This window comes from Diadema setosum, chromosome 2, assembly GCF_964275005.1.
Source record: "Diadema setosum chromosome 2, eeDiaSeto1, whole genome shotgun sequence".
Classification (NCBI taxonomy): Eukaryota; Metazoa; Echinodermata; class Echinoidea; order Diadematoida; family Diadematidae; genus Diadema; species Diadema setosum.
The window spans coordinates 38,260,572-38,274,271 of NC_092686.1; the positions used below are offsets into that span (position 1 = coordinate 38,260,572).

The following is a 13,700-nucleotide window of genomic DNA, read 5'->3' on the forward strand; positions in this document are numbered from 1 at the left end:
ATCATTCCAGGTAATGTGATACCCATGTATAGGTGTATTCCATCTACAATGTATTTTGATTTGTTGAATAGATGGATCCCATATTCTGAGCTTCCATTGTACATGGTTGTACGAAGGTTTTGATTTCTGTCACAGGAATTAACCCAAATTCATGGAAAGACAAAATCAGTGTAGCTGTTTTTTTGAATATGCACATATCAAAAATGTGATAGGAGCATTTACCATTATCAAAGAGTTCAGATGTGTGGTACAGTACACCCAGATCCGTGCCTTTTTGTGGAATCAACATGTTAATCTGTGAGATTGTCATATTCAGTACTACATTGTATATGAATTGATCATTGTCTATGATATTGTATGCTCTGTCCTTCCATAATGAATCGAGAGTCTATTTAGATCTAAGTATACACTGCCCATTCATGTAAATGATCATGTTGTTTGAAATACATCTCTTATTTACTGTGATAATACATCACAACTGATTTTGTAGGAAAATTTGTTATCCTTAAAAGTACATGTATCACTCGGATACTGTCCATGATTTTCAGGTGTGGTGTGTACATGTAGTACCTCTTGCATTGTTTCTGTTTTGTTGTAACACATATTTTTATCCCTTTCAACTCATTGCTATTCAATAATAAACAACAAAACAGAACAAATTTTCTACTCTATGTCTATTATTACTGCCTGCTCTAATACTCTCTAATGTTATAATAATAGAAAAGAAAGGTACAAATAACAATCCAATTGATTTTGTGCATGATTTATTGCTAACCTGGAAGAAAGTGATGTTGGGTAGGATACAGGGAGTGTGAGGGAGCAAGAGAACAATCCAGTTCATCTCATCACCTCACTTAAAACAATTTCTGCAGCCTTCTGGCAAGTTCCACATGCTACTTTACAACGAGGCAATCAAAGGCAGTTCAATCCTTATCTATGCTACACCTGTTTAAAACAAACATTGGGAATGACAACTCTTCAAAATGTGAAAAAAAAAATAACTGCTTTATTTATTGCATAATGAATTTCTATATAAATATATGCTCATGTGCATAGGAATATTGAACAAAAGTATATACCAGTACTTGTTATGAAAGTGTAATCGGTCCTTATCATCATTACAGGGCTGGCACACATGGACTCATTGAAGTATTTAATGGTGTGGAAATCTTTTGCAGATTTTGCACCACACTGAACTGCTGCAAAAATGATGACACATGAATATTTTTTTAAGATACAAAAATACTCTCAAATGTGAAATTATGAAGACTTGATGCTCACTGGCCATGTGTTGTAAAAACAGAGAATAATTGTAGTGCAAAAGTTTCAACATTTACATTACTGAAGAACTCGCCTACGGCTGGCCATGTGGCTACCTTGAAACAACAGTTCATGAATAGTAGAATCCACCATGAAGTGTGTGTAGCTCAAAGTGCCCCAAAATTCACATGCAAACTGTTCATGAGGTGCCTCAAAGTCATGCTTATGCTGAACTGGTGTCATAGACACTTTGATTCATAATTGTAGACAAAATATCACATTCATGTTTCTGACAAACCTCTGTACAGATTATCGCCAATCACAGAATTATTCCTACAATGTGTCCCACAATTTTGTATATACATGTATCTTTAAAACAACAACCATACACCGTATCTGAAGAGTGCATAAAAAAACAACAACAACCATACACCGTATCAGAAGAGTGCATTAAAAAAAAATAAAGTTATGTTGATGTTCTCATCAATTTCACAGTATATTCATTTGGTTTTATCCTCCATAAAAGGGGGTCACACATTTGGACAAGACAATTCTTAATCTGTACATTCATATTTCATTTACATTGGTCTAACCCAGGTTTAGCCTGATAGATGTCATATTATTACAGGCGCAAACACATTGTACATACAATTTGTATTATGATGTGTACATATGACTATCACAAATATATTTTCTAAAATGTTTAAAATTCTCTCATGATTACAAATATACCAGAAGCCATGAAGATAGAAAGACCACAATACATGTACAAATGAATTTACATGGTGACTAATAAGCCCTCGGCAATTATGCCTGCATAATCATTGAGACATGATGTTTTTGTGGGTCCCTGCGGGAGTAATTTCTACTCGCCCTGTAGAGCTATGTCATCATTTTATGATATACATAGAGGAGCACTGAACAAGATATTAGTACCCTTGCAAAGCTCATTATTCTGCATCACAACAGAATATGACACTATAATGCATATACAAACATTAACAGGATGTTACAAAATAGTAAAAATGATGTTAAAAACCTCTTGATTTCTCAATTTTGTTCATTCAAAGTTCTTACAGCTATATTACTTTCACATAATATATACATCCCTGTATCACACGTGCAACTTTACATCATCACTCACATTGTCAACATTTTGAACAAAATGTTTTTTTGCTGACATGAAATCATGAAAAACTGTACTGTTACATTTGATGTCTTCTTCCTGGGTGATGACATCAACGAAACTAGTCTTTTTTGTAAGCAATTATGTAGGCCTACTTTGATCCTAAAAAAACCCTTTGGTCCTTTTTTTGGTTATTGTTTGTTTTCACAAGAAGTTGTCCCTTTTGTATGATTCCCTCCTTCCAATAGAAATTATCCATGCTCTTCCTAACATGGAGTCCAGAGGACTATGAAGTGTTTATGTAAATGCATGAATTTTTCGGGGTACATTAATTTTCACATATTTCGCGCTACTTCTGGCTAGCACGAATTTCTAAAACCCGCAAAAATATCTTTCACAATTTTCTCTGCACATTCTGACTGGGTTGACAATTGCACAGCGCGAATTCAAGAACCCGCAAATATGTTTTTGAGCCGCTCAGTGCAAAAAATTAATCACACGAAAATATCAACGTTTACAGAACACTTTTTTCCCCCCCAATTACCCCATCCTCATTGGTAGAAATGTAAAGTGATATTGAGGCATACATAGGTGAGCAATATACTCCTTCAAGCTGCAACGGAATGAAGAAATGAAGCCAAGCTTACTTCAATGACAGTACGGTTGGAGTGGGGAATTGCCGGTAGTTCCCACTACATAATGATAGTGAAGGCATCGTAAAAGCCCATTGGATCAACTTAGACTCCAGTGCGCTCCCGTTATAACAAACAGGGTTATAACGAAATTCTGGTTACAACAAAGTCAAAATTCACGCAGCAACATTGTCCACTCTATGTATTTTTATTTTTTATTTGTTTGGCTATAATGAAATTTCGATATAACGAAAGAAAAGTGCAGGTCCCGAGGGCTTCGTTATAACAGGAGTCCACTGTACATGGAGAATAGTCGATGGTCATCCAAGAAAAAAAGAAAAAAAAAATCTTGATAAAAAAATAAATATCCTGATACATATGCACAGTGACATAAAATTCACCAGTAGTCACAGGAAAAATTTGGATACATTACACAACCGTTTCTCATATTCCTCTAGTTTACTCCTCATTGTCACTCTTTGCTGAGGCCATGTTTTAGTAACCATTTTCTAATAGAGACTTGCATTCTACCTTGGAGCTGATGTAGAACTGAAGACCATTCCTGCAGAACCTGACGCTGCCAGTTCTCGGTGCCTTGTGTCTTTCCCAAGGTCAGACACCCTCTTTGGTGGCCTCCAGCTTTCTACATAACTTTATTTCGGAAATAAAGCCAAATAAAACAAAACAAACAAACCAAAAACCAAGAATGAAAGAAAAATTGTAGATCCATCACAGTTCAAGAATTTGTAATCCTTTCTCATAAAGAATGCAATATCATAAAAGTGGATATTTTCACAAGTAACTTTTCACACTCGGTCAGGTAGACAAATTTCACGTTTTTTCAATTCCGTGGAATCAAGACATCAAATTACTGGAACATATGGCATGCAGAAAAATTTGCATGCTTTTATTTTTGCGCTAGTTCTGGTTGCACGAAAGTAGGTGCAAAAATTTCCACTTTTACAGTAGTCTAATATTCAGAGCAAATGAAGCTGTATAGAAAGGAAAACTTTTGCTGTCAAGTTGTCACTTTATGTAGTCCTCGAGTTCAATTGACATTAATATTGACATACAGTAGGAATCAAATCTTCCTATTCTAATGCACTTGGAAGCTGCTGTTTTGTAAACTAGAACAGAATGTTTGAAAATTCAGTGAACAAAATTAGATCTTGTGAAAATGAACAGCAAAAGTGGATTTTATATTCTCTTTTATCATTTTTGAGTCTAGATGCCATATACCAGTGAAATTAGCTGTTTGAGAGGACTTGCCCACTCTTGGATACATATTTTTATTTTTATTTTTTTTTTTCATATAATGCAAGCCAGAACATTGTTTGTTGGTGTGAGAAATCTTGCACAAGTATTTGCACTTCAAGATATAAAAGTTTTTCATAGGATCATAGGAATCTCTGCCAGATGTGAAGCAATGCTACGATTACTTAAAAGAGAAGTTTACCTTTCTGTATGTGGATTGAGTGAATGCAGCAATATTAGTAGAACACATTTTTTGCAGCGAAAGTTTGAGGAAAATCAAACAATCTTTTCAAAAGTTATCGGATTTTTAAAGTCTCAGTGCTGACCATCGCTGGATGCAAAGATTACTACAGTTTGTGATGTCACATGCGTGGAATGATATAAAGAAAATATTAAGAGAATTCCACAAAGTTTCATTTTTTTTTGAAGTACAGATTCCTTTGACTTTTCACAGAAGTATGCAGGGTGATATCATTCCCCCTGCCTTCTGAAAGAGGCAAGTCAAGTTCTCTTTTGTAATGCCAGAAAAGTGAAAATATATTCAATTTTCTTTATTGTTCTTTATATTCTTCTACACATGTGGCATCACAAACTATAGAAATCTCTGCATCCATCAGCGATAGCTACACTGAAACTTCAAAATTCATGACTTTTAAATAGATTGTCTGATTTTCCTCAAACTTTTAACAATGTTCTGCTAATGTTGCTGCATTCATTGTATCCACACATATATGAAGGTGAAAAGGACTTGCTCAAACTTGACAAGACTATCTACGAAGAAGTCTTATGAGGAATCCCATAAAGCTTAACAGCTTTAAGTTCAGCTACATAGACCTACACCTACCTGACCACATCTTCTTCTGAACACACTCACACACACCACATAAACCAACAAAAAGGGATGACATACCATGTATGTCACATAGATTCACTCACATTGGTAAGAACTGTACATTTCATATATTTTGCAAGGTTTCTATTTTCTCAAGTTTCTCAAGTCAGCTGCTATTCTTGAATTTAGTAAACAACACACCAAATTTATGAGGAATTCAAAGTTTATTTGATGAAATTCGGGTTTGGAATAGCTGAAACATCCAAAAACAAAGTAAAACAAAACGATCGTAATAAAATGTGGGTCCCACACTTTATTAGGATCACTCTGTTTTGGATATCTCAGCCATTTTATAATCAATTTTCATCAAATAAACATTGAAATCCTCATGGAATTACATGCTCTTTCATATTCAATAAGAGATTCTCACTATCTCACAAAAAAAAAAAATGGTGAAAACCTGAAGTTAAGTCTCAACCAAAACTATACAATCCCTTTAACTCTGATCTTGGCATGAATGTGCTGTGCACACATACATTTCTTCGTTCATTACAGTACTGTAATCCATGATCGCGAATTTAACCACTTGTGAAATTGTCGGGAAGTCCTGATTCGCAAAAAAATAGACTCACTAAATATATGCCATATACAGTAATTGACCTGAACACACAGGCACAAACACACACACACACTGACTTGCAAAACAAACTAGCAGCATGGGCAGCTGACCTCTGAGAGGGTAGGTCGTCGCCGTGGTTTCTGATCCGTGCAATCCATGGCCAGGTCGTACATGACCACAGCGGACTCCTTATTCCAGCCGCCGGCCGAGGGGTCAATGAGCTTGACCTTATCCTCCCCGCACTCTTCCATCCGGCTGTCTACTACAGAGAGGATGAAGGCCTCATGGCGATTCAGCATTCCTGTTAAGAGCTCCAACAGAACCTGCATACGAAATGAAAGAATGTTTATCTCTGAGCAAATCATTCACATGCCTATGGAAGAGGACATAAAAAAGACACTCTTTGGACCACTACTTTAAAATGCCATCGGTAATTCATGCAGTAAACATGTTAATGGTATTAGCAGACATAACCCGGTGGGTCCTAGAAACGTCATGTCTGTTGTTTCATACTGTGTCTTTTTAGCATATTTTTTGGTATGCACTGTTAATATTTCATATGGTAGAATACATTTTCCTTTCATTTGAGCCCTATTTTGGTCAGACATAACCTTTTAATTTCAGTTGCAGAAGTATCAAAAGCTTCTAACTGTCTACATTAATAAGTGATCCTGAAATCAGAAACAATTTTCAGAAGATTAAAGTTAGTATTTTGTTCTCAAATACTCATTATTTTGTTTGTTTGTTTTTCTCAACCAAGATCCATCTAGTCCTTCTACAATGGAGGACATGGAAGTGGGTATGCATCCACCCCCTCCCCCCAGTTCACAAAGTGTGAGGATGGCATGTAAAATTATCCCTCTGGGTTTTGGGGAGGGGGAGGGGATATCTTTTTATGTCACGTAAACTGTCTAATTGCCCACTGTTTGAGATGCCATGCAGTGGGTGCATGAACTTGGTGTTCTCTTCCAGAGATCTGGAAAGTTCAAGGTAAGTGCAACCTCCATTGGTAGTATAACATTATTATGATTGGTTCTTTATTCTTTAAGGAATCAAAACTTTATCAGTTTTATCGTAATTCTTAGTAGTGAAAATCATGGAATATAGTGTGAAAACCTGCTAGCTCTTATCAATTTTACAAAGAGAAACATGACAAACATTCCTGTTAAATTCATATATACTCTTACTACTCAAAATTTGTCATTCTCTGCATGAAGAAATGAGGACATGACTAGATATATATAATTGTTTTGTTTGTGTGTGTGGATAACTATGTATCCATGTTTGTGTTTATGGGAGTGTGTGCATTTGAAAATACATTGTGATCGCCTCTCTGGACCTCAAATCATTCCCCACCCCATCCCCAACTCTGGAAATTTGTCTATGCAACTCCACAGGTGTGAGAACGATATTGTAAACAGTATTGTCAACAGTATTGTCTACTTACCAGGCCAAAGCTGTACACATCGGTTCGGTACGAGTACTCGCCACTGGCAGCCTCAGGGGCCATGTAGAGGGTGCTACCTATGGTGACCTGTGTGTTGAAATGGGTTGCGTCTGTTCCCAGAGACTCTGAGCGGTCTCGTACAAGCCCAAAATCACACACCTTGGCAGTCAGCTGGCCGTCAAGCAAGATATTAGCGCTGATGAGGTAAGAGCAGACGTATTGGCAGACATCATATACATTACTAATCATGATAAAGTTCCCTGGTTTTAATTCTTTCTAAATTCCAAGGCCATTTTTATCTAGAATGACTACTACAATCAACATGATCCTTGCAATGAATACATACGCAGTCATATGACAGTGTCTACATGCATCACAAATGAAATTTGGACTTCTGAATATGCAAATGTAAAAGACACATCCTCTTATCAATGAAAACAGCCGAACATAGCATGAAATGCAATGCTACTGTACAAATGGAGCAACTACAGATTTTGATTGAATGCAAGTTGAAAGGCAACAGACCATTGAGTCTTCATCAATCAGACAAATATACAGTGCACTGGAAAATCTATTTTAAAAAAAAGCCATGTAAGATTAGTGCAAATTAAGCTCCCCCTTCAGATTTCAGGTTTGCCAGCATTATCAATATTATTATTTCATTTGGCAGAAAATATACAATAAAAAATCAGGCAGTGTGTGTCATTCATATGACTCATATCAGCTATTCTGTTGAGTGTGTCAATCACAGATCAGCTTATAAGTGGATTACCTTTGCTGGAAGTCCAATCATTGTTTTTACAACTCTTGTACGATTAAAAAGGTTGTGCTTGCAGCGATGAGCCATTCATACCTCTTGATGTCACGATGAATGAAGCCACTGTCATGGAGGAACTTCAGTCCCGATGCAGCACCCCTTGCAATCGACATTCTCTCTTGCCAAGTGAGTGGCTCCCTCCACTGCCCTGTGAGTGAGAGGCGATCCTTCAAGGAACCCCCCGACATGAGCTCATAGACCAGACAGAGGTTTGGGGGCTCGCAGCAGTAACCAAACAAGACAACAAGATTTCTATGCCTCAGTCTTGGGAGGGTTGAGGTGGGGTGGGGTGGGAAGAAAATGTAAAAATGGAACAAAAATAACTTGTCGAGCTAAAGCACTCTCCATTAGTAAAAACCTATGACCTTATTCATGAAACTTAATGTCTTATATGTCCTCAAAATTGGAATACCCATCAAATAAAAATGGGATACTGATTGAAAGATGCATGTTGGTTCAGGATATGAAAGTTATCTCAGCCCTTTTTCATTGCAAAACGTCAAGTGCAGTGATGGATAAAGAAGTCTATTTAAGATACTACACTGAAAACTTGAAATATAGTTTCTATTCCATATCAAACTTGAAACTATCTGAAACTTGCATCAGTGTATTTGAACTTTCTTTGATTTTTATTTCAGCAGACTAGTAAATGAACAAATTAAGAGAAGCTCAGTTATAACACTAACAATGATACACTATTCTCTTGCTCTCAATTTTTCATTCTCAATCAATCAATCAATCAATCAATCAATCAATCAATCAATCAATCAATCAATCAATCTATCTATCTATCTATCTACATTACATATCTACATGTCTATCTAGATGTATTCATCTATGCAAGAATCAATCAATTTATCTATTCCTTTATCCATCCATCCATCTATCTATTCATTCTAATTTCTATCTATCTACACTCATTGAAAGCTTCTTTGTATTTGAAAATGCCATTACTTACTTGCAGAGGGCACTTAATTCATCATCAAACTGCTGCTTGACATTGATATCTTCTGATGTCACCTGCCAAAATATGTACATAGATGAATTAAATGATATGACAAAAGACAAAAACAAAAAAGACAACAATGATACAAGGATTTGAATACAACACTTTTTCCCCACATCAACGTACAAAGCAAGTAAACACTAAGTCAAACAAAACATGACATTTCAACAAAATGCATTATTACCGTATATAGAAAATGGGCAGATAATGCCACTACATAGTATCTAATCTCATAACATACTATTTTTATCATTTTTTTTGTTGTTGTTGGTGGTTATGCTTTTTACCCTCCATCCTCATTGCTTTTGGAAACATCTACTGCATATTCTACAGCTTCATGCTAGCCTATCTATCACAAGCATTTCATACTGTGTAATATCAATCTACAGGAGAAAACTACTCTGAGAGAAAAAAAAAAATCTTTAATATACCTCAAACACTTGCCTCAAGCAGGATAATGAGTAAAATGCATGGCAAAGGTGTGACAGATTAAATGAAAGGATGGTGTTCATAAGTGCCCTGTCCAAAGATGAACATTGCTTCTTCTTTGTCCACACACTTTTGTAGAAATGGTTATCTTCTGGAAGCGAATTGAGAAACTAACCCGTTCACATCCTACTTACATCTTTGAGCTTCTTCACCGCACACGGTTCATTGTCGGCAAACCGACCCCTGAAGACCGTCCCGAAGCCACCTTCGGCTATCCTACATCCCCCGTCTGCCACATCACGCTGGTCAAAGCGATTCGTCATTCGACAGAGCTCTTCATAGGAAAACCGCTGAACTGAACAGAAATATAACAACAACATCACCAAGAAGTGAGTGAAATGGATGAATTATTAAATGATTGTAAAAAAAACCAAAAACAAACCACCAAGATCTATTCTAAATAGCTCACATGATTCAGGAATCAACTTTTACTCTCCCAAAGATGGGGTGGATGAGGCATGATGGAGATTGACATGTAATCACTCCAGAACATCTACCACCAATATGAGAAGGAGCAGAACAAATATATAATCTTGAGCAAAAACATGAATAAAACTTTGCAAATTCAATCAATCAATCACTTCATGTACCTCACCACATTTTTGAGAATGAAAACATGATGCATCATGAAAAATTTGACTAATGGGTCTTAGTATCACTGGACAAAGATACAGTGGATATTTTTGTAAAAACAATGATGTGGTGCTTCTGTGGAAGGGTTTCTTTTTTCAACAGTCATTTTGACCTTTACAGATGTGACAGTGAAATGAATAGTAGGCAATGCTGTGCTAACCTTTGTTGGGTTCAAAGATTGGAGGTAGCGATGGTTCATCGGGAACTGGTGCAGAGGGCTTGTGGGGACCTGGTGCAAGGGGCACTGGGCATACTGGTACCACTGGATTGTTTGGAATATCTTGGGCTGGTCCCTCATCAAGGTATTCTTCACTCGAACCTGCATGGGGTATGGTGGCAGAGTGGCAACAAAAATCACCAACAGCAAGAATACATTTACACATACATGCAGACATACTAGTGCACAGCATAAATACGCACATACATACATAATATATACACGGTGTATAAACTGTAACTTTCTAGCAGGCAAAGTCCGCAGGACTAGGATAGAGAAAGTCCTTCAGGTTAATGCAACATTTGAATCTTGCGAGAGTCAAATTCATTCATGCCATTGACTCTTGTTTAAATTTGTGCATCACAAAACTGTTGTTAAAGCATGTTCTTGTTGCAAATTTTAACAATCTATGAATATTGTCAATGAATTTGCATACGTAACTCCCCTTTGTGTTATGGAAATGTATTGACCAAAACTGTTACAAAACAGCAAGTGTTAATGATCGAGTTTAAATGTAAATGTGTTTTTTTTTTTGTGTGTGTGTGTGTGTGCACATCTGCATTATTGTGTTTTACTAGCCAGTGTTCAAATTAGACAGCAGGCAAAACATGCTCACAAATTCTAGTAATCACAATAGTCACCTCAACTTTATTGTTTTCATAATTAACCCATATCGGGCCATCTACGAGATATTCCGTAGTTCGTCCGAACGCCGCAGGGGCCACATACGGAATATCCCATAGTGAATAAAATGACATATGAATGACGTTATACTATGCATTTAATGGCAGCATGTTATATACCATATTAAAGAGATTGTTTTCCTCTTTCAAATGATATATAACTTGTCTATGTTTTTTTTCATTGCTTGCTGATGAAGAGCAATTGTTTGGAGAGTTGTCTGTTTGTCGGCGTGTGTGCGCGAATGGTGCTGGGCCACTTGGGTGTTTGTGTACACAGGTGCGTTGGCCCGATATGGGTTAAGATCAGAGAATTACACATGCAGACACCAAAAGAAAATACCAAATACAGTTGTTATGAGGCAGATATATCAATGAACAGCACTCATGTCATGGAACATAGCCACACAGAGATTGCTTTGGCTTCATAATGGTATGGACTGGTCAGATTGTGTAAGGAACCAGATACACTATACAGAATGCAAGAAGAGAACTTCAGATTTGTGAGGTTGTCATCGTGAATTTGTAGTTCGACTCACGCAGTGAAATTCTTGTGCACTTCAAGCAGTCACAATGGACTGGATTTTCTTTTTGATTTTTTTTTTGTTACTTTTTCACTTTGTCTCATTCAATAATTCTACAAACATTAATGCATGGAAAAATTCTGAACTTTTTTTGTGCTTTGACTAAAGCCATTTCTGGCAGATGAAACTTTTGACTCACTTTGATTTTTTAAAATTTTTTATATGGACATATTAAAGGGACATTCCAGACGATTTTCATAATTTCACATCATGTAGTACATAAATCGACAACTCCGTGTATAGATTTGTGGAATTTATTGTGGTTCTTGAGCAGAAAAACAATACTTTGAAAAACCTTAAACAAATTACACTGAACAAGGATGATGACATAGGAGGTTCACATATTTCAGAAATGTAGCAGTGTAATTCCCTTACAATACCGCTTGCTTGTGAGTTCACCTGTGTATAATCTATGCATGCCTTCTTCTTTTGTTCTGCTTCCTTGAGCCCCAACTCATGCATTCTTATGGTGACTCTGCCATGTCATCATCCTTGTTCATTACAATTTGTTCTAAATTTTCAAAATATTCTTATTCTTCATCCCAATTATCACAAATTCTGAAACTCTGTCCTCAGTATAATTAATTTATAGTTGCTCAAATGTAAAAATGTGAAAATCATCCGGAGGTCTCCTTTAAGCTGGAATTGCTGTAATGCACTGAATATCGATAAACTTTCAGGACCAGGAAAAATATTCATGAAGTTGACATCATATATACAACATAACTGTTGGACAAGAGTTTAATATTAAAACACACATACGGGAAAATGCTCTCAAGTTTTCTGCCTATATCTGATAGGATAGGATGCATACACTGTTGGACAACCTACAAACCAAACTTCTCTCCGGCATGAAAAGCGTGTTGGGGGTCAAAGGTAAGTTATCCAAGATGGCTGTCTCACAAACCTGGTAGAAGTGCCTCCATGCATGCATCATGTTTCATCTTTGCCAGCACGGCAAGGAGGTCAGACACCCGGACGTTGGTGGTCCCCCAGTCATCCAAAATGGCCAGAGTGGGGCTTCCATTTGGGCGATGTGCGACCCGCTCAAAAAGACTGCCAACGGAAGGAGAACAGAAAATAACCCACCAAGATGACAAGCTAAAAGACAGACATTCATTATGAATGCAAAGTTTCACACCTAAAATGAATGTGGATCATACGTGAAATCTTATCTGACAAGATTTCAATATATATGCAAGCTAGCTTTTATCTAAAGAGGGCTTTTCTTGTAGAATATAATCTGTGCACTGAATGTCTACAAATATCCTTTATTTTGACAAAATATTCATGATTACTTTAAAAACTGTACACCTTGACCTATGGTGATAAAGCTACAGTGGTCCTCCATTACATTGCCAACTCAGAAAATGATTTCTTCATATCTACTGATTGACATTACTTGCATATCTTTGAAACTACACATCTCAGGCCAAGAAAGCATTCATTATGATCAGGAAAATTTAGGAAAGCACTCATTATATAATTACTATGATAAAAAAAAAATCAGCTTCCTCTTATCAAAGTTTATTACACAATATCTTCTTTTTTTTGTTCTATTCTACCTTTCATGTCTTGCTGAGTATTTAAGTTCATTTGATCCAGGTCGCCGTGGTAACAATGCCATCATCCCCCGCCAGTCCAGATAGGTTGGAGAAGTGCTATCCAGAAACAATGCCAGCTCTCTCCGCACACTGAGGGGTAAATTTCTGACCAATGTGTCTGCAGTCACTGCTGCCATTCTTAGTATTGTCCGTGTGCACCTTTACGGCATTAAAGGTTGTTGAGACCTGTGGTGAAATACTGGTGCAAACAAAAAATTGAAGATTAGATGGCTCAACATTGACTCCTTTCATCCCTTTGGTGTTTATTTTCAGTTTTATTCCAAATGGATGAGAAGTTTTGAGATTTTGGAAAGACTTCCTCATGTCCTTCCCCAATGTTTTTTTTTTTTCCCATAGGCATAGGGCCATACATACTCTACGCTACCCTACCCTTGCCTTGTCAGTTTATACACGGATGAACGTGGTCTCCACCAGCCCACTAACTTGCCAAATGTGCGTGCATGAGCTTCAGCAGCATCAGTCTGTGTTGAGACCGCTGG

The 13,700-nt window shown here is 36.9% G+C and overlaps 1 protein-coding gene across 1 annotated transcript; it reads right to left on the reverse strand.

The window, feature by feature from the left end:
• Positions 1-5,812: 5,812 nt before the first annotated feature.
• On the reverse strand, positions 5,813-13,443 carry LOC140244849 (interleukin-1 receptor-associated kinase 4-like). The gene is made up of 8 exons (XM_072324462.1): positions 13,162-13,443; positions 12,504-12,652; positions 10,276-10,434; positions 9,617-9,777; positions 8,946-9,007; positions 8,024-8,251; positions 7,171-7,366; positions 5,813-6,046 (listed from the first exon to the last, which is right to left on the reverse strand). Exons 1-8 carry the CDS (start codon positions 13,335-13,337, stop codon positions 5,813-5,815), a joined length of 1,365 nt encoding a protein of 454 aa, XP_072180563.1. The 5' UTR covers positions 13,338-13,443.
• Between the last annotated feature and the right edge of the window lie 257 nt (positions 13,444-13,700).